At 41.0% G+C, this 22,338-nt stretch overlaps 1 protein-coding gene across 1 annotated transcript in view; it reads left to right on the forward strand.

The window, feature by feature from the left end:
• zgc:162331 (sushi domain-containing protein 3) overlaps positions 1-22,338 on the forward strand; it is a 34,033-nt gene that overhangs the window by 6,821 nt on the left and 4,874 nt on the right. Inside the window, exon 2 of the mRNA XM_028571331.1 lies at positions 7,880-8,457. Within this exon, the coding sequence (XP_028427132.1) occupies positions 8,193-8,457 (265 nt within the window). The 5' untranslated portion in view covers positions 7,880-8,192. The remainder of the gene's footprint in view (positions 1-7,879; positions 8,458-22,338) is intronic.

Genomic DNA, 22,338 nt, shown 5'->3' on the forward strand with positions numbered 1-22,338 from the left:
GTGCGCTGCAGGATTTCAATCCATGACGGCGTAGTGTGTTACCAACCGTTTCTTTTGTAACTGTGGTCCCAGCTGCCTTCAGTTGATTCATCAGTTCCCCCTTGTGGTTTTGGGATGATTCCTCACCGTTCGCATGATCAGGGACACCCCACGAGGCAAGATCTTGTGTGGAGGCCCAGACCGAGGGAGGTTGGCGGTGGTGTGGTGCTTCTTCCATTTCCTGATAACTGCACCGACAGTTGATCTTTTCTCTCCAAGTTGCTTTCCGATTCTCTTGTAGCCCATCCCAGCCTTGTGCAGATCAATAATCTTGTCCCTGATGTCCGTAGAAAGCTCTTTGGTCTTGCCCATGGTGGTGATGTTGGATGCTGGTTGTTTGTGTGTTGACAGGTGTCTTTTATACAGGTAACGAGGTGAGGCAGGTGTATTTGATGTAGATAATTGGTTCGGATTGGGGCTGTGTCTTAAAGAAAGACTAACTGGCTTGTAGGAGCCAGAATACTTGCTGTTTGTCCAGGGGGTCAAATACTTGTTTTTCCTCATCAGATGGTTATCAATTTTAATAAATTCCTATGATGTGATTTTCTGGAATTTTCTTTGGGATTCTGTCTTTCACTGTTAGAATGTACATATGATTACAATTGTAGATTTTTGCATTCTTTGTAAGTGGGCAAACCTGCAAAATCAGCAAGGGGTCAAATACTTATTTCCTCCACTGTACACTTGGTTTCATGTGTGTGATACGAACACGCCGTTCACACTCTTGTCTATAATGCGTCTCCAGCTGACCAATTGCATGCAGATTTTGTTACTGCCTACATCACTCCCAAAGGGTCAAAGCACAATTATTACGTCCACACTCTCACCAGTCACGTTAGCGGTTGTGTCGGTACAGCTGAAGATATCGTTGTCACGTAACACCTCGTCCAACTTGGCATAAAAAGGGCAAATTATATAGCGTTGATGCGCTGTCACCAAAACAGCTACCACGCCCACATAATTGATAAGGTATTTTTCGGGACGCATTAGCGTGTACACTACAAAAGATGTGTGGTTAATCGAGTGAGAATCACAATGCGTCTTGGTGGTTGTTTACATTTGTATTTAGCTGTGATCATATCGCACAAGACACATTTTAAACCAAGTGGAAAAAGGGTTTATGAGAGACCTCTTTTGCATCACATATGGTCATTTATCCTATTAATGTAAAATATTGATTAGTGCAGCTTTAAGTTTAAAAGGCATGGAAATAAAGGAACACATTTGCAAATCAGAGTTTAGCAGACAGGAAACTACAGGTAAGAGCTTGCACAGACCTACAAACTTCTCCAGGCACAGCATTAAATGTGTGAAGAGCACTGTGTTAACTACAAATAAAAAATGTATGTATAACTTTTGACAAATAAAATAAGAATGTTTAAGTACAGACGTGACAGGTTGTTTGGACTATAAGTATAAGGTGAAGTTTTTTAGTAAAATAGAATCAAGGTGGCAATGGCATAATCAGAAGTAGAGCTTTCCAGGCGCTTCAGAGAATCCTGTTTCAAACTGCGGCCCAATCAGAGCAGCTTTCGGCTCTGTGCAGCCTCATTACCCTCTGATTGATGACTCGATCTTTGAGCTGCTGCCACAGATTACTTGAACCCTGGTGAGAAGGGCTTGTCTTGTTCTTCGTTACCCTCTCATTAGAGGAAAGCCCCTCTGTCCTGTGTGACCCTGCATTTCCCTACTTAGCACTGATTATTGGCTTTATGTGCTGTGCTCCGCACACACTATTCACAAACAAATTCACTCACACACACACACACACACACACACACACAGACATATAAATATACAAACATGTCCATGGTAAAAATGTACCGTATAAATGCATGTATGATTAATACACAATATATACGTGTAGGCATGTGTGTATAAACATATCATGGAGAGAGACTAAGACTGGACTAAGTCAAGCCTGTGTTAAAGTACGCGTGTGTGTGTGTGTGTGTGTGTGTGTGTGTGTGTAGAGTGTACTTGTATGTGTGTGGCTGTGCTGTGTTTTTGGATTATATAACAGTATTTTATGTGCTCTAAGATGTCGCATTAGGGATTAGGTTGATAGTGGCAAAGCTGCAGATTGCCACTGCCTCTGTGATTGTGTGTTTGACAGACTGATTTCAAGAGTTAAATACTCCTTAAAATAACTACACTGTACATGTCGCTTTAATATTCATCAAAACAAAGTGAGCATGTGTTTCCTTCCTCTGGCTGATAAGCTCTGAAAAGAGTGCGGTCTGTCTTTTTATGCAGTTTTATGTTCTGCCAGACATTAGAACTTAAAATAATTAGATTTTTTTCTGGACTGTGATATAATATGAAATTAGCTGTTAATTGTTCCCTATGCTATTAGACCAGCCTTGTTCCTCTATATTTTATATATAATGTTTTTCCTTTGCTTTATCTCCAAACTGTAAAAAAGCTGCTCTTGATATTTTAGCCAATACCAGCTGTGCAGAAACAGCAGGAAGTCTGCCTTACATTTCAGAAAGTACATATTTTAAGCTGCATTAATCAGTATTTTCATAGTGACAATATGACAATTGACTAAACAAAGCTGAAAGTGAATGTCCAACATCCAGGATATAGAAACTGCTTGCTAACACGTGAGCAAATAAACTTTATAACTTTTTATTGTTGTGTTTACAGATTATTCTGCTGCCACTAAGTGGCCAAAAAATGACTGTTTGCAGTGCTTACTACTGTATTTAGCAAAACCAACAGTCTTTTTATTTGTCTTGTTGCAGTGTTATTACAAACAATGTCTCAGTAAGTTGTTACACTGTCAGATCCAACATATTCCACTTGGTCACACATATGGTAGGCTGACTGTTTTCTTGGAGAGACTTCTTTGTTTTTTATAGATAAATAATATAAAAGCTTCAGTTTCACATTTTAGTTTGACAAAGAATGGAAAGTGACAAATATCCTGTGACCATATCTGTCTTATTATATCTTCCTTAATCCTCATAATCCACTCAAACTGTACTATTCGCTGTGCACATTAACACACACAGTCCTGCGAATACACACTGTTTTAAGTGTGAAACACGTGATGGACATCTGTCAGCACCAGTCGCTTTCTGTTTCTCCTTCCCATGTTTGACTTCCACTCTTTCAACCAGCAGAGCTTCACTACCCTTCCTGTTAAAGCAGCTCAGCAGATTTACACTATGATCCAACACAACGCAAAATGCAGAGTAGAGGCTGCTAGTCTGCTCTGTGACGAGCTCATTTGTTTGCTAGTTTTACATCTAGCATGTTTCATAATTAATGTGGTCATGATTAATTTATGTGAGAAAATGCTGCAAGTAGCAAATTAAGGAAACTATATATATATATATATATATATATATATATATATATATATATATATATACACACAGTACAGGCCAAAAGTTTGGACACACCTTCTCATTCAATGCGTTTCCTTTTTATTTTCATGACTATTTACATTGTAGATTCTCACTGAATGCATCAAAACTATGAATGAACACATATGGAATTATGTACTTAAAAAATATTCAGGAAATAACTGAAAACATGTCTTATATTTTAGATTCTTCAAAGTAGCCACCCTTTGCTTTTTTATTAATAAGGGAAATAATTCCACTAATTAACCCTGACAAGGCACACCTGTGAAGTGAAAACCATTTCAGGTGACTACCTCATGAAGCTCATTGAGAGAACACCAAGGGTTTGCAGAGTTATCAAAAAAAGCAAAGGGTGGCTACTTTGAAGAATCTAAAATATAAGACATGTTTTCAGTTTTTTCACACTTTTTTGTTAAGTACATAATTCCATGTGTTCATTCATAGTTTTGATGCCTATATATATATATATATATATATATATATATATATATATATATATATTATTTATTATAAATGACTGTTTATGCAGGCATTATAGTAAATGGTAATCGCCCTCTGACCAAACTGTGCTTAGGTTGGTTGTTGGTCAGCAAAGCAAGCTGAAGACTAGAGATGGCCCGATTCCACTTTTTTGCTTCCCGATACCGATTCCGATACCTGAACTTGCGTATCGGCCGATACCGAGTACCGATCCGATACCAGAGTGTCATATATTTCATTATGTTTTAACAGCTGTATACTACTATCCCTGTATGGATGTGATATGATTTCTATCTTTGTTGTCGGTCTGGCTCAGGTTAAACTCTTTGTGAAACATGAACAAACACAAACAATGAATTCCCCAGAACTTTCTTTTATTCTCCAGTTTGACAGTAAGTTATAACGGAAAAAGAACATAAATAAACTTCTTTAATGTAGATTTTCTTTAGGGCTTTATTACGTGGTATCGGATCGGTGCATAAACTCCAGTACTTCCCGATACCGATACCAGCGTTTTAGTCAGTATCGGAGCCGATACCGATACTGGTATCGGTATCGGAACATCTCTACTGAAGACACAACATTGCCTACATGCACGTGTGGCAGACACTGATCAACTTTAGCATTTAGCTGCAGTCTAAAAGTCTAAACAAAAATCTCAGCTCTGGGTGCCCAGATAGCTCAGTTGGTAGAGCGGGAGCCCATATATAGAGGTTTACTACTCGACGCAGCGGCCCCGGGTTTGACTCCGACCTGCGGCCCTTTGCTGCATGTCATTCCCCCTCTCTCTCCCCTTTCATGTCTTCAGCTGTATAAAATAATCTAAAAAACTAAAATCTCAGCACTTTACCTACTAGATGTTCAGATTGTGTTATGGTTAGGAGAGCAGGCAGCAGGGGAAGGACCTGTTGTGAGAATTTTTTTCCCATTATGGCCACGCCAAGACCCGCCTTTCAATAGCTACTATTGGCTAGGCGTCCATTCTTACGCAAGGTAACGTAACCTATCCCCTGACCAATCGGCTATCTTAACCTTAACCACTCTAAGTCAAATGCCTAACCTCAACCAATCGACCACTATGGCCACGCGAAGTGGGTCTTAGCGTGGCCATAGCGAAGTGGGTCTTAGCGTGGCCATAGCGAAGTGGGTCTTAGCGTGGCCATAGTGGGATTCGTAATTTTGCATGCCTGTTCTGCCAATTTTCCCAGCCCATCACATGACCAATTCATGTTTCCATGATGAATATCCAAAATTCTGATAATGGAACCGGCTCTGGAATTGTTTTGAAACAAGTGGCAGACTGAGCCTATAGAAATTGTGTATTGTATTCAGATATACTGTACATTTTGTTTTATGAAAACTTGATGCCCCACTTCTCGAAGGTCGAGGGGTGTGGCGATGACATCATTGATACGCAAGTATGTGGCTTCACCGTCCAAACAAAGCCGCGAGGGCCGCGTTTTTGATTTTTTTCACCCTGGGACCAGGTTTTAAAAAAGTGTGATGCAAAACGTGTGCGTTTGCACCAAAAAGCGTCTCCGTGTTGTTTCTCTGCAAAGAGTGTTAACTCATCAAAGTGTGTTCACACTTCCTGTGCACTTAGAGCATTTCCCAGCATCAATGAAACCCTGACACCTTCTTCACCTTCTTTCAGATTCACACTGATAGGATGGGTGTATTTAAAAAAAAAAGAAAAAAAAAACTTGCCTAGTGCAGCTTTAATTTGATGGCTTAAAATAAAATCTTGGACCAGTCCTTTGAAGCCTTTCCTGTGTCCACTTTGGCAAAGCTGTGGCTGTAAATAATGTAGTTGGCGGATGCAGAGTCCATCGCGTCCCCGTTTACTGGCCGAACATTTGATAGATGGCAGTTTTCTCACACTAAAAGCGCTGGATCTCATTTCATCTGTCTTTTTTTCCCCCCAATCTCTCGCTTGTCTTTCCTTCTCTCTGTGATTGTTTTCCTCTCGCTCTCATGTCATCGCTCACTCTGCCTGCTCCTCTCTTACTCTTCAATCGCTCTCCACCATCTTTTTTTTCTTTTCTCTCTCCATCTCGTACCCCTATTTTTGGTCCCAGATGCATCAATTATTCATGTCTTAGCATGGACTTTCTGACTAGAGGGCTATCAACAAGAGCCATCTGTGTCTTCATATTACACCTGAGCATTCACCTGCGATACATACTGTACGCACATGAGGATGAACACACACACACACACACACACACACACACACACACACACACCCCCCAACGGTGTGCACACTCAGAGACACAGGTGAAGGTAGGCAGGTACTGTAGTCACGCTTATTCGCCGCATGGTTGCAAGGGAAAAACAAGAAAGAGATTCAAACACATGTCATGTTGAATTTTAACGCCAGAAAAGCTTGTTGTGGTTATCAATTTTATCCATCCATCTTCATCTGCTTATCCGGGGTAATCTGCTCAAGCAGGGGACCCCAAACTTCACTTTCCCAAGCCACATTAGCCAGCTCTGACCGGGGGATTCCGAGTCATTCCCAGGCCAGTGTGGAGATAGAATCTCTCCACCTAGTCCTGGATCTTCCCCGATCAATTTTACTGATAAAGGGCATGGTTGGCAACTATTTCCAATATGTCCAATTGTGCCTGTACCTCATAAAGCTATAAACGTCAAAGGTAGCATCCAACATCTTTGTAAGTAAGTTCCCCTTCATTTAGGAAACACAGCCCTCCTTAGGTAAAATGTATACTTCTGTGTCACAGTTAACGGAAGTCTTGCAGTAGATACCTCCGACATAAGACCCCATCCTCCTCCGTACACAAACTTCAAACTTTCTCGCTCTTTTTACTACCTTGAGTATGTTCACCTGCACAATAATATTCCACTATTATTCTGAATATGACAATATTCAGAATTTGATACATGTAAACAGCATACTCCGTTTGGATATATATATATATATATATATATATATTCGAATAAGGCCTTTGTCCGAATTTATCATTTTCCCATTAAGACGTGGGATATGCCGGTATTATTCGGCTTTTAGGAGCATTCTTTGGACATGTATACAGTGCAATCGGAATAAGTGTCTCAAACGAGGTTCCTACCGCAGTTTGGGACAGTTTGCGGACAGTTTACGGCCCCTTTCCGGTTTACTGCTTTCGGTCATCTCTGTGCGTTGCTATGGTTGTGTTACACAAACCAACTAGCCAACAGTTTGCAGGGCTGCGGTAGAGATGTATGCCCAAAAGAAAAGAAGAAACACACTTTTTTCGGAATTAGGGCAAAAAAACTGATCATTATGTGCATGTAAAAGTATGGCATGGTGTGAAAAGACACAAAAACTAAAATATACTATAGAAATTGGTGCGTTATTCATACACCGTTTGGTGATAGCAGGCTGTACACATTTATAAATTCTGATTTAGTTTTCAGTCTGCTTTTCGATCAATTGTACTCTGTGTTCTAATTGTATACCGTTTAGGCAGCTCCAAGCTTCCGAGCCTCTCTTACCCAGGTGGCTAAGCTGAGGGTCACAAGCTAACCCCCTAGCTTGTGATCTATCGGGGCCATCCAATAGCAATTATTGATCAGTCTGAATTTTCCGGTAAAAGTCTAAGTGGCACCGTCTATGCAATCAATATACTGAAACTACAGAGTGAGACGGAAACATGGTGAGAGGGGCAGAGAGGGAAAGAGCAGCAACCAGGAATATCAGGACTTAAGGCTGCATGAGTTACAGCTCAGCACAGCTCAGCGAATGAGTTAGTGTTATGCAAGAGCTCAGTCAGCCCAGCAGGAGATCAGAGGGAGGGAGAGAGCGGCGGACCGAGAGAGAGAGTGGCGAGAGCACGAGCTCAGGGACAGAGGAGAGGAGAGGGCTGGAGGGGAAACAACAGCATGTGAGAGCAGATTACAGCTGGATCTACCACACATATACACAGATTAACATACACACTCCTTTACTTTCTCTCCTTCTCTGTCATCCCTTCTCGCAGCACGGCAGCATCATGAGTGGGAGCGCAGAGGGGGTTTTCCTCTCTCCGCCAAGGGAGTGAGGAGGGAAGCAGAAAAGAAGAGGAGGACAGAATAGAAGAAGTAAGAGAAGAGGAGGGAAGGACAAGGGGAGAGGAAAAGCAGCAGAGGAAGACAGGGAAAAGAAAAAGGAGGAAAGGGAAGCACCAAACTTTCCCCTAAAGGGTCTTTTCACCTCATACTGAGACTCTGGTCGAGTCAAAGTACCCGGCTATGAGGCTGTGAATCCTCCTTCCTTCCTCTTACAGAGCTCTTCTTCTTTATTACGTGACCCCCATGTATCCCAAAGTTGGACCCACCGCTCAAAGCACAGGCACCCACCTCTGGATGCTGCTGTGCCCCCTGCTCTGTGCTGTGGTCCAGGCAAGGGGCTCCACTCTGAGCCCCGAGGACTTGCAGAGCATCGTTAGCGAGTCGCTGCCGGAGGACAGGACCGGCACCATAATCCAGCTGCAGCCAGACCTGCAGACTGAAGCCCAGATGCCAACGGAAGCACAGACAGAGACTCTGCCAACTCAGAGCAGCACCAGCAACTACACAGGTTAGTCTGTTTGACAACCACCCATCTATTTCTTCCTTTATTCCTGCTACTTTTGCATCAGAGTGAGGTTTCATGATGATTTTGCACATTTAAGGAGTTTAGACCAAACTTGTCCTTTTACAGCACCACATTTCAAATTGGAAAAAAAAGTTCAACATGAAACCTTTTACTGCTTTTCACTTAAATGAAAGGAGTCGTGTAAGTCATTTTTAAGCAAAAGATCACTGGTTTCAGCTTCTTAAAAAGGTGAATATAAGCAGGTTTTCTTATTCTGCAATCACAATTTGCCCAGAGCCCAGTTGACATATTGGAATAGCTTTTTTTGTCCAAACAACGACCGTCCCACACCCAAAGATATTCAGTTTAACATCCTGTAATAAGAAAACCAGAGATCTTTTGCTTAAAAATGACTTACACGATTCATTTGATTTGATTGAAAGCCATGCGTCTTTCACTGTACTTCAATACATTACACAGACCAAGCCATTAGTTGAAAAAAAATTGGAAACTCATTCAAATCATGAAATGAATCATTAATTGCTACAAACGTTGTTGTCATGGTCACACGCTACATTTTGAATACCAAAAATACTGACTCCATAGTATATAGATTTAGATGTGTAGATGTAAATGTTGCTGACCCTCTTAACGTCACAGAATCATATTTTGGTGCGTTGCTACATAGTACCAAGTCTTGGTATCAGGCTTCCCATTGGCATTAAAACTCTCAGCAAAAATGGGGATTTACGGAACTCGAATCAGCAGTTATAACAAGTCCTTGAAAGTTCTTCAAACTGCGTCGAAGTTGGTTTCCTCCTTGATATGGGTTTCTCCTCGTCTTAACCTGAACCCGACCTTAACCCTAACCCTGATACTTAATCTCAAACTAAACTCAGCCCTAAATCAAACCCTAAAGGGGCACACTGGTACCTCACCTGGTTGAGCGTGCGCCCCATATACTAAGGCTTAGTCCTTACAGCAGCGGGCCGGGTTCAAGTCCGACCCGTGGCCCTTTGCTGCATGTCATTCCCCCCCCTCTCTTCAGCTATCCTATATATAAAAAAAAATAAAAAATAAATAAATCAAATCCTAAAATTGACCACAGAAAGCACGCTATACGGGAACACAAAAATAAGCTTCTTTGGTCTAGAAGCCTATTTTTTGTTGTAGACAAAAACATGTCTTTGAAAGTTACTGAACTGTCTTGAATGTCAGTGTTTGCGTGGACTTTAGCTTGAGCACCGGACCAAGAGGAGACTTACTCGCGTACTTACTCGTGGAGCATGAGCTGCCTTTCTCTTCTCCTCCGCTCCCTCTGTCCATTTCCCTACTCTCTCTTTCCTTTTCTCCACTCTGTCTATGTGTTGTCCTCTCTCTCTCTCCCCCGTTTATTTTCTCCAACCTCTGTCTCATCTGTTTCTCTTTTTCTACTCTAATTGCCTTTTCTCCATCTGTCACTTTGTTTCTCTTGTACTCCTTGTTTTTCTCTTAGAGTAGTTGTTTTCTTCTCTCAAGAAGTTCCTGTCACTTCTTTTTATTTTCTTCCATTGCCTTACTCTCTCTCTCTCTCTCTCTCTCTCTCTCTCTCTCTCTCTCTCTTTCCACCATTTCTTTGGTGGAGGCCGCCCCCTTCACACTCACATAGCCCATATCCTCACGTGTATGCATAAATAGCCTACAGCTGATGACAAAATGCAAACCTCACACGCGCGCGCGCACACACACACGCACACACACACAAAATGGACACGCTCAGCCCAAATGGCACCAATCTTCTTAAAGGTTTAGAGAATAAACACAGTTGCTCGTTTCATAACAGCAGCTCTGTGTTTGACAGAGCAGGAATAAGCAGTTTATACTTTAATAACACACACACACACACCCACACACACACACACACACACACACACACAGGTGATCAGCTGGATTGCCACATCGCACCGCATGCCTGAATTACGCCAGTCCAGGGCTTTAAAGTGAGAGTTTCCAAAAAATCTAAATCCCAGAGGTGTGATTAATTTTAAAGTTCCTAAAACCAAAGTGTGTGTGTGTGAGAGAGAGAGAGAGAGAGAGAGAGAGAGAGAGAGAGAGAGAGAGAGAGAGAGAGAGAGAATAAACTGCTTATTCAGAACAGCACTGACATAAAAAAGCAGTGTTTATCATTTTGTCTCCTTTTTTTCCCACCATGTTTTAAGCCTATCCTTAAAGTCTGGATTACAGCAGCAATACTGTCTTGGACAGTTGAGCCATTTTAGTTTCAGCCTTTTGAGAATAAACCAGCCTCAGTTGTCATTTATACAACAAAAATAAATCCAGTTAAATATAGAAGGCTTTTGTACATCCACAGCTTTTGGACACAGACAATTTATAAAACCAAAATGAAGACAGATCTGGAAGAGTTTGTGTTACAGTAGTGAATTATGGTCTCGTTGATTTTAAAATTGTCGCTAAAGCAGGGGGTGTTTTAGGGCGTGGCTATGATGTGATTGCCAGTGAAAGTGTGTAACGTAACGTGACGTAACGTAGAGTGTAAGGGCTCCTCCCTCACTCGTCTAAAATGGTCACATCTGCAACCAGGATGGCTGCGCCCGTAACGGCAAACTCAACGACTCATAGCAGATCTCCACAAACCAATGGGTGACGTCACACATGCTCTGTCCACTGATATTAACAGTCTTTGGTGCAAACATGTGGTGCCCAGGTGTTACAGCTCACTCAATGTGAAGATATATATTAATCATTGTAATTTCTATTTTTCTAAATTAGTTGAGCTACTCCACAATCTTCCCATGTATACCCATGGTAATAGCAGAAGTACCCCTGAGGTTGGGTATCACCAGTGTTGCCAACTTGGCAAGAAAATAATAAAAAAATCTATAAAAAAAATATTTTTTTAAATGGTGACTAGTGACAAATTTAGTGACTTTAGACCATCAGTGGAAAAATGAGATATAATATATTGTAATTAATTTCCATGCATGCTGCTCAGAGTAATCACAGTCCATGGCTCTTCTGCCAAGAGCACGAGTTTTTCTCCCTCTCCCAGGTTTGCCAGGTCTGTATGACAAAACCAGCCCAATGGGCAATCAAAACCAGCCCAACGGCCAATAAAACCTCCCCAACACTCAAAATATTCCCCTGCCAAAACATATCACACTGACACACCAACTCACTGATGCACAAACTAAGCTGTTTTGATGTAAACTGTGTCCTCATTCGTGCCTAGACCTCCTTACTGGATCAATGGTTTCAAAAATCGATAAAACATGGTGAAGCAGAGCCTTGGAGCGCTGGATCAAACCAGAGCTTTCAGACTCCATCTATACAAGCCACGACTCATTATTCAGCTCATCCAGGAACCCTCACTGCCGGCCGTTCCTGGAAGTAAATGGAACAGAGTTCTGCTATTGATTAACTCCTTTTCAGGAGCTGTGCCTTTTACATCAGACTGCATTTACACAACCTGTTAGGTTTAAATCCGTGGGTTTCTCTTCCTCTTTTTTTCCTCACTCCATGGAAGTGTTTTAATAGTTTCTAAATCTCGAGTTTAGTATTTTGTCCATGCAAATGTGTTATTGTCTTTTATCTTTGTTCCTCATCCCACCAACGGTATATAATTACCCATTTTGATCTCAGATAGAGCAAGATATACAGTAGGCTACAGTACACACAGAGTACAGACAGTACTCATTCAGTTAGTGTGTGTATGCAGAATTTATTGCAGTATTAGTTTAAAAAAAATCCATCCCATAAACTATACATGTTTACAAGATTAGAGTCTACAGCCATGTTAGCGACCCAGTTTGCCTGTACTTAAGGAACAGCTTTAAGCTGAATGCTAACGCCAGCATGCTAACATGTTCACAATGACATGCTAACCTGCTAGTGTGTAGTAGATATGATGTTTGCCATCTTAATTAACTTTGCTAGCATGTTAACATGTACTAATTGGCACAAAACACAAAGTACAGCTGAGGCTGATGGAAATGTCATTAGTTTTGCAAGAATTGGTGATAAACAAAAGTATCAGACAATAGTTTGACCTCATGGTGGCGCTAGACACAAAGTCAGAGGATCACCAATGTTATTACGATTCATCCTGAAGGAAACATAAATGTCTGTACAATATTTCACAGCCATTCATCCACTAGTTGTCAAGATATTTCCGCCTGGACCAAAGTGGTGGATCGACTGACAGGATGACATTGCCATCCATAGAGCCGCGTCGCATGGTGTGGCTAAAAGCTTCTTCTTTTTTTAAATGCGCATATCCTGTATATATACTGTATATAGAAACAAAAAAACAACATGATGCATTAAGCCCACAAGTGAATTGTCCAAAAAACATTTTAGGAAATGTAGGAATGTATGAATGAAATCAGTGAGCATTATTGTAGGTAAAAATGCGTAGTTGTGTTCTACTTTTTGCAATATTTTGTTCACTTTAAAGGTCCCATCGCATGAAAATTTTACTTTATGAGTTTTTTTAACATTAATATGCGTTCCCCCAGCATGCCTATGGTAAAGTGGCAGTTGGTCAAGACCACACCCCCACCCTCCACCTTGCCCCTCCCCCTCTCCTCCTCAATAGCTACAGACACAGAAATGGCACATCCTAAGGAAAGCTCATTGTGGGACTGGCTCTAGTGGCTGTAATTCTGCACCAAGGCTCAATTTCGGGAAAGAGACTTCAGATACAGTATTAGGGAATCACTAAGGCCTATATAAAAGAGACTTCAGATACAGTATTAGGGGACCACTAAGGCCTATATAAAAGAGACTTCAGATACAGTATTAGGGGACCACTAAGGCCTATATAAAAGAGACTTCAGATACAGTATTAGGGGACCACTAAGGTCTATATAAAAGAGACTTCAGATACAGTATTAGGGGACCATTAAGGTCTATATAAAAGAGACTTCAGATACAGTATTAGGGGACCACTAAGGCCTATATAAAAGAGACTTCAGATACAGTATTAGGGGACCACTAAGGTCTATATAAAAGACACTTCAGGTACAGTATTAGGGGACCACTAAGGTCTATATAAAAGAGACTTCAGATACAGTATTAGGGGACCACGAAGGTCTATATAAAAGACACTTCAGATACAGTATTAGGGGACCACTAAGGCCTATATAAAAGAGACTTCAGATACAGTATTAAGGGACCACTAAGGCCTATATAAAAGCATCAAAAGAGCATCATGTCATGGGACCTTTAAGTCAAAGTCAGGAACTACATTCAGACTACCTTTTTGAAGACTGAACCGGCGATTAGAGTGAGAAGATGCAGTGCAGGTGGTGTAAATTGGTGTTGACCTCCCATCAGCGGTTATTTCAGCCTAATAAAAAAAGCCGTAAGCCTTCACATTAACATGGTAACACGGCCCATTGACCTGGATAGAGTGTGTGAGAGGTAATGTTAGTGTTAATCCCTAAATGAGGCCTATATCAGTTACTTAGCACGCAGTCTTCCTCTTAATCTGGCCAAGCAGGAGTTTACAGTGAATCCTAACTGTGTCCAGTGTTTCCAAGGATTTTCTCCAGCAGCGGTGCTGAAGTGCGTTTCATTTTCCGCCGCCAGAACATATTTAGCATGTTCGTTGACACGAAAAGGGCTTCATAAACATATTTGAACCAGTGGTTGCATTAGGGCCTTTCAGACCAAAGGCGGCAATGGCACAGCTGCGCTCTGAAACCCATTGCATGCTCAACAGCGTTACGCTGCATCGAGCAAGGCCAGTCAGCAACCACAACCAAGTTTTTGTGGTTCCAAGTGGCTAAATATCTTGAAAGAATACAGCTTCCTAGACAAAACCAAATACCAATGTTAAGTTCTAGATACAGCATCTACCTCACGATGAGAATAAGTTGCTTATCCTTCCCTCTGAGTCTCTTTGGATATGATCGTCAGCCAAAAGCCTAAAATGTGATATGTTACAATGCCTTTAGTCTGATTAACTGAGAGGCTAAGCCAATTACCTTTTGTCTATTCCAGGCTATTGGACAAGAAATCCTGTTAATGAGACGCCAACACCTAAGAATACAGATGCACACACTCACTGGTTGCAGGTAGAGCCCAGTTTATTTTGAAGCTAATTACTACAGGTTTTTTTCCAGGACTGCATTGGAAGCCATGCTAGAAATCTGCATTCGCTCATGTATCTCACATTAGCTCTGATAACTTAAACATATGCATCGTCTGGATTTCTGCAAACATGCATGAATCCACAAGAGGATTTTTTTTTTTTTTTTTTTGGACACGTAGCCTACTGTGTATGCAAGGGCACACACACATACAGTGCCAGGGGTATTACTGTCAGCGACACACACCATCGTCACTCCTAAGCCCTACAGGCTTGGCGTTCTTCAGACAAAAGGTTCCTTCTATCTCTTGCCTGTTAATACAATATGGCTGCTGGCAGTGACTCAATTTCATTATTAGCTTCCCTGACTACCGCTTGCTGAACAAAGTCACCAAGGGAGAGTCTGAAATCAGCCTTCTTTCTGCCCTGATGGTTGAAGTTGGATGGGAAAAACTAATGGGCGGGCTCAATGAAAGTGAAGAGGCAACGAAGACAAACACACCTCGTCTAAACTGTGTCTAACAATCTGCCTACCAGCACGGGCTGCCAGGTAACCAGTAGAAACTCCAGGAAGTTACTGGTCCCAGCCAAGAAATAGTGCGGAATTACCCCCCATAAGATAGAGTTTCGGTTCTCTGCCTGAACCCGATTGGGCCCGCCCCGACCCGCCGAGTTTAGGCCGGTCTTTAATTTCTCAAAATTCCCCCGGCCTAAGGTTGGGTGCGTGCAAATTTTCCAGTGTTTTTTTTATTGTCTGTTTTTTAATGCAAACCTTATAGTCTGTATAATGTCATGAGTAATGTATGGTCTGTGTACCGCTATGTGTGACCACCATCTTCGGATATATATTCAACTTACACGCATCGAAAAAAAGCAGTAGACATTTCTGTTTTTAATAAAACTGCTGCTGTGGTTCATGTCAGGCTTGGACAAAAAACTACACAGGTTCTTGTAAGGTCAGGATGGATTTTTTTCAGGCCTGATATAGTAAAACGCCAAAGTTTTGTTTTTACACTTCAATGATTTAGATTTGTATGGATTTAAAACACAATAAGTGAGCTTTAGAGTTGCTGCTAAGCAGATTTTGCTTCCCCGTTTCCAGTGTTGACCTAAAACTAAGCTAACCAACAGCTGGTTCCAGCTACATATTTAGCGTAAAGATATGAGAGTGGTATTATTTTTCTCATCTTACTCTCGGAAAGAACGCAAATAACTGTATTTTCCGAAATATCTGTTGCTTTAAAATAAACACAAGGATGTCCTCAACTTTGAAATTTTAACTCAGGTGAAAGGTGAATGGTAGAAATAGTAAAAAAAAAAAAGTAGAGAAAAGAAAAACTCACACCAGCGCTCATTTCAATAAACTAATCGGAAATTACTTTTTACAATATAAATCTCCAAAATCTCCATCAGATGCTCTTGCACTGTCATTTCCAATTTTCTTTTGTGATAGAAGTATTGTCGTTTATCCTAGGTTTATCCTTTTCCAACAACCTGCCACGTGTACTTTTGATTTCATATCCTACAGTCCCAGAATGCCAGAATGAGTTTGAGGTGACTTATTCCATTTGAAACAAAGTGACAGCCACTGTGGATGAACATGCAATAGGAGAAAGTGGAATTTAAGATCTCTTGTCTCTTGGTCGTGTAACTTTATTGAAGGCTACATCTTAAATGTGACGGTTTTTCTGTGCCAATAATTAAATTTGTTGGCACCCGTTGAACTAGACTCAGCCAAGTCTGTTCCCTATGTATAGCTGAAGGTTTTGAGACCAGTGTAACTCCCTTCTGGCATGTCAGTAATGTATGTAGTTCAACATCAGTTCACGGCGCCTGCTCTGTTAAAGCGGAGAGATTATCCTCAATCAGATCCAGCCGAAGCTGCCGGTTAAAGGAGAACTTCCATTAGCTCAAATCCCTCCGATTTTGCCTATACAAATGTCCTTGAACACTTTGTTTGACTTTACTAGCATTTGGGGACTCACTGGACACAAGCACTAATGCATGGCTGAGGCAAACATGCACGTCTTTAAGTGTTTGCACAGGAACACACACAGTACGCAGGCAGAGCGAGAGCCAAGGGGATTAGGTAATCAGTTGTGATACGGTGCATCAGTGAAGTGCCACAGAAATAGATACAACATACACTGATGGCGAGGACAGAGAGAGGCATGATGTTTGTTTGAGGTCAGATCACATACAGCTGGAGCAAAGGGACCAAAAAAACCACTCAAGAAGAAGAATCAGACAGGAACTCGAGGGTGAACGAGATGAAGCTAGTCAGCCATCAGCCAAGAATGCCATCTTTCATTAACTTCAACTCAGACTTTTATCGTCTGATAAAGTCTGACTCAGGTTAAATGTATTTTTAAGCATTGTTTATCTAACGGACCAAGCATGGAGGAAACAGAGTCTTTCCTTCAGTCTTTTTAGCTAATGTCTAACTTGGAACTGCAGGGTTTCTTCTCTACTTCCACTCTCCATTTGGGTTGTCCATTGAGTGTCTTCTTTAAAAGACAAGTGTTTACCAGGTAGGGGGAGTCTAACAAAAAGGTGCAATTAAATGCAATATGGGAAGTGTAGTGATACATACAGTGGAACTTGACCATAGACTGTAAAAATAGTGGATGCCTGCCATTGGTTTGTGGACTGCCACTTTGAAGCCTTGAGATTGGCAATTTGGACATTGCCAACATGGGTATTTGAAATTTGACACTGAACGACACTCATTTTTGGCCATTTCTGCCTTTAATGGATAGGATAGCTAAGATATGAAAGGGGAGAGAGATGCAGGAAACCATCACATGTCTGACTTGAACGCTGGACCTTCTGCTTCGAGTAATAAACCTCTACATTTGTGCACCCGCTCTACCAACTGAGCTAACCCGGCCACAGAACGTGACATTTTTGGGCGACCATAATGTTCCAATCAACTGTGAAGTGAAAACACACAGTGAGAGGGTCAAAGTTTAAGACAAAAACACGGACAACACCCAAAAACAAGTTCAGGTCTATTTTAATGTACACAACGTCATGGTTGGTGATTGCTAAGCCTCGGTTATGATTGACAAGTCAATCTGTAGCCACGCCCCTAAAGCATCCCCTGCTTTATTGTCAATTGTATTGTCAAAAAAAGAAATTGGACCATAATTTACAAAATGAACGTCACGCTGCACTGAAGAAGACTTGAAACTAGCAATTGAGACTATAAACTCATTGTGAAAATGTTTGAGGTAATAAATCAAGTTAGAATTAGGGACATTTTCTCATTAGAAATAGACTTCTTTTTGCAACCAGTGGAGATTACCCCTGCTGGAAGTTAGATAGAATGCAGGTTAAAGGCACTTCCGCATTGGCTTCACTTTTCAGACCCTGAAGCTTGGTCCATTATTTTTTACAGTCTATGAACTTGACCCATAAGGCTAGAAGCCATGATATCTCAGCCTCTGCTAATTGAAATTGTTTGATTACGGCAAGGCGTGAACAATGTAATGATCAGTTTATAGGATAAGGTTTTAAATTTGGGGTTCATGAAGTTGAAAAGTATATAGAGTGAATAAAGGTCTTTGCGAGTATGCCAATACTAATGTGTGTTAGAGCCTGGTAGCATGACACTATACAGAACATGATGTCTTCATGTGTGCATGCCATGGGTGCATCTAGCGAGTGTGTGTTTGTTCTGTTCACTCATTCTGTGCATGGGAATGTGTATGTGTGTTTGAATCTTTAATGCAGAGAGCCTAATCTTTATTTAATCACAAACTATTCCAAGTGCTTCCCTGACAGAGACAAGTGGGAAGGGTTTTAGAGAAGAATACAGCAGAGAGGATGTTTGGTTGGTGGTGTCGGGTTGCCAGGTTTGGGGCTCCAGAAGTGTATTAGGGCTCCGCTGGCTGCTGGACGCTTTGATTGGCATCCCACAGTTTCCATGATGACAGAGAAGCTTTCTGAATGGGACCGAATCAACAGGAAAGAGCAAACAGAGCGCAGAGTCAAAACACACACACACACACACACACACACACACACCCCTAATGTAGGGTGGGGTGGGTGTTACTTCAGTGTCTCAGGATTGGAAGGGATGGAAAAAAAAAACACCTCAGCTAGAATCTTAAAACACACACTGTCACATAATATGTTCAATATTTTATATGCCTTTATAGAGGTAGAGGCTTTTCCTTTGGCAAGCATGCATGCACGAGTTTAGAAAGTGCATTCCTGTAAGTTTCCAGAACACAAAGGCCTACTGTGCTTGTACAGTACATATATCAGCTAATGTGCTAATGGTGTTTTAACAGGAGTTCGTTAGCTATCTAACAAGCTAATATACTGTAATATAAACATTAAATTATTTATATAGATGTTAAGAGAATTATCACCCAACTCTGCAATTGCCCCTCAGCCATACTGAGTGTTTTTGCATCTTCTAGCTGTTGTTGTGGTACCGCAGCACGCAACTTTACTGTTCTGGTTCACGATCACAACTCCTCAATTTGTAGCTGTAACACGCAGCTGTTTTCAGTGAAAAGGTTCCAATACACCCACAGTACACTACTTGCTCAGCACCAAACAGCAAACAGACAAAGTTATTGGCTAGCTGGTGAACATATGGAGCGTGTAGCAGCTAAAGAGACAGATATTGTTATCAGGAGTTTGGTGGAGACCAAAACAGAGGTAAAATGAGAGTGAATATTGAACTTTGGGCAGTCAGAAATACAATGAATGCTGATGTTTCTGCTTGCTAGCGAGTTCGCCATAACAACTTAATAAAAATAAACTTGACAATATGTTCTCCAAAAACATCAACTAATAGCCTACTGCTTTACATTTAAAGTTCAACTAAGCTTTTTACATATCTGCTCTGTAAATCACTTGTCCTGTTTTCTTCTTTGAGAAAATAATTAGGAACCAGAAGCTTAGCTATAAAGCCCAACAAAGTCTCAATAATAACGAGATTGAAAGTTAATTTACCTTACCATCTAATAATCAATATCCCCATGTATACAAATAGATAACTGGGTTGTTCTGCACCATGTATGAGTCCTTATGAAAGCTCCTGCTACTAAAAATGAGGTCCAATAAATCAACCAGATGAATCTCAGATGATAATTAAAACCACCTCATTTTAATCAAATATCATATTGCTTTCAATGCAAATTGTACTCCTTAGTATTCTTTCCCCGAGAGATTTGCATCTCTCAAACACAAATAACAGGATTATATGATTTTCAAACAGCAACAGTTTTGATGAAAACAAAGAGAGGGGTCTGGCATCGGCCAATGACATATATTCATAGTTCTATATTCAAGCCTAATTAGTCCAATTTTAATTGTTCCCCTTTCTCTTGCACCGTGCATGCAGTTTTATCAGTTTGTATACATCTAAGTGTGAGCAGATGTGGTACAAGTAAGTGACATGTAGGTGATGTCATGATTGTAATACATGCTTACACCAGAACTTGTGAAATAACATATTGATATGTTTTGAGAGAGACATTTTGAATGGAATCGTATGCAGATATCAGCTACTGGTACAACTAAATCTTTCTTTAGCTTTTAGTTACGTGGTGGTCTCACACACACACACACACACACACACACACACACACACACACACACACACACACACACACACACACAGAGAGTTATATCAGTAAAAGGTATCTTAGGGGAAACAGAATAGCTTTTAGTTTCCCTTTTAAAGTCAGCTTGTCCTTGTTTACCTGTAATGTACCCATTACGCACGTGTCTGGTGTGTGTGTGTGTGTGTGTGTGTGAGTGTAGATGCTGTCATTATTACACAGGATCCTCTTCCTTTCTGTCTCTACTGCTGCAGAAATCCTCCCATCTGTCGTTCCTAATCAGCAGAGAGCAGCTTGCATGTTCACAGGGTCTTATTGTTGGATGAACACACACACGCGCACACACACACACACACGCACACACACACACACACACACACACACACACACACACACACACACACACACACACACACACACACACACACACACACACACACACACACACACACACTCCCTTCTGGCAATTACTCATTTAAACATCACAAGAGTTTTCGTTCTTGAACAAAGTTTCTAATGTAAGTTGTAGTGTTTTGCAGGAAGTGTGTTGAAGCATTTGTGCTTTTGGTGCCTTTGTTTACGACATGGTTACCAAAGGTTAAGGTTTTGATGCTTTTGTCAAACCATTCACTTTGAGTGTGTAAGCAATCGGCAAAAACTGTAACACAGCTTAAAAACAATTCATTTTTACAACTGGAATCTGTTGTAGCATAGTGTATCTTAATAGTTTAATTTGTTTGGGTGAACGCTTGTTTCTGTTAGTTATTCAGGTGAAGATGCATTTTTATCAAATCACTCGTTTAATTAGAAAAGGAGCCCCATACTTCCTCCTGTAATGAAGCCTGTTGGGGTTTGTGTGGTTTCTATCAGGCAGCTATCGGTCGTCATTATAGCCAGTACAAACATGACATTTCTCTGCAGTTCATTCATTTTAGATAACAAATCTAATCATCTGGTATTTATTACCCTTATGATTTTCTGGACAAGTATTTTTTTTAATGTAACTTAATGTCTAACACACTGGCCATAACAAAGTATGAGTCAGTGAAATGAGCTTTAAAAGCCAGAAAGCCCAGCAGCTGGCCAAGTAATTGCTGAGTCACCAGCATTGATCAATACCCCTGTCAACCCACTGCATGCATCAAATGGTCATTTTGTGGTATTGTGCAGAAATAAACCATGCTTATTCTCCATTTGAGTAAGATCTTTGAGAAAAATGTGGCCCGTTTTGTGACGTAGGTTTACACGAGATTTCCTGACAGCCTCAAAAATCCCTGCAGCACAATCTAATAATATCTGCTGTATCACGAGACCTCTCAGAGGTATTTGCGTATTGTAGCATAAGGAAGATAAAAATAGTACTTTCTCTCTCTCTCGCTCTCTCACCTTCTCTTTGTGTCTATCAATCTATCCTGTGGAACTGCTAATGTCAGGCTCCCCGCCAGAGATAACAGACCCATTTTGGACCGAGCTGTGTCTGTTTGACGAGAGAGTGGAGACAAAAGAGAAACAAAGAGGAGGGATAGAAGTGCAATGAGGCAGACAGAGACAAAGGGAAAGTTGCAGTTAGATAGAGGTATTGGGACAGAGTTCATTGGGTTTAGATTTTTTAAAAACACGTCCAAATACTTTATAATATATATAACATAAGGGTCTCAGACCATAATCCAGCAATGGTCAACAATCATACAAAGTCCAGGATGTGACTAAAATGAAATTAAGCAAGTTTTTTTGACTAGGGAAAGTGATTTTTGCTATTTCTGGAGTGATAAAAATGGACTGCATTTATATAGCACTTTCAAACAAAGCACTTTACACACTACAGGCACCGATCAATCAGTCAATTTTACTTCAAAGTGACAGTGATAGTGGTAGCTCACCTGGTAGAGCGGGCGCCCATATGCAGGCTCAGTCCTTAATGCAGCGGCTCAGGGTTTGAGTCCAACCTACGGCCATTTGCTGCGTGTCTTCCCCTTCTCTCTCTCCCCCTTTCCTGTCTACAGATGTCCTGTCTATTAAAGGCTAAAATGCCCCAAAAAATATCTCAGAAAAATTGAATAAAAAGGTAGCACATCTCAAGTTCCAAAGTTAAGGAGGACAACACACTGTCATTTCACTTTTACAGGATTTTGTCCAGATGTGCTACCTTTTCTTAACTTTTTGGAACATGCCTAATGGATTTTGATAATAGCACTCCAACAAGAATCTCCG

The sequence above is a fragment of the Perca flavescens genome, chromosome 23 (assembly GCF_004354835.1).
Source record: "Perca flavescens isolate YP-PL-M2 chromosome 23, PFLA_1.0, whole genome shotgun sequence".
Lineage (NCBI taxonomy): Eukaryota > Metazoa > Chordata > Actinopteri > Perciformes > Percidae > Perca > Perca flavescens.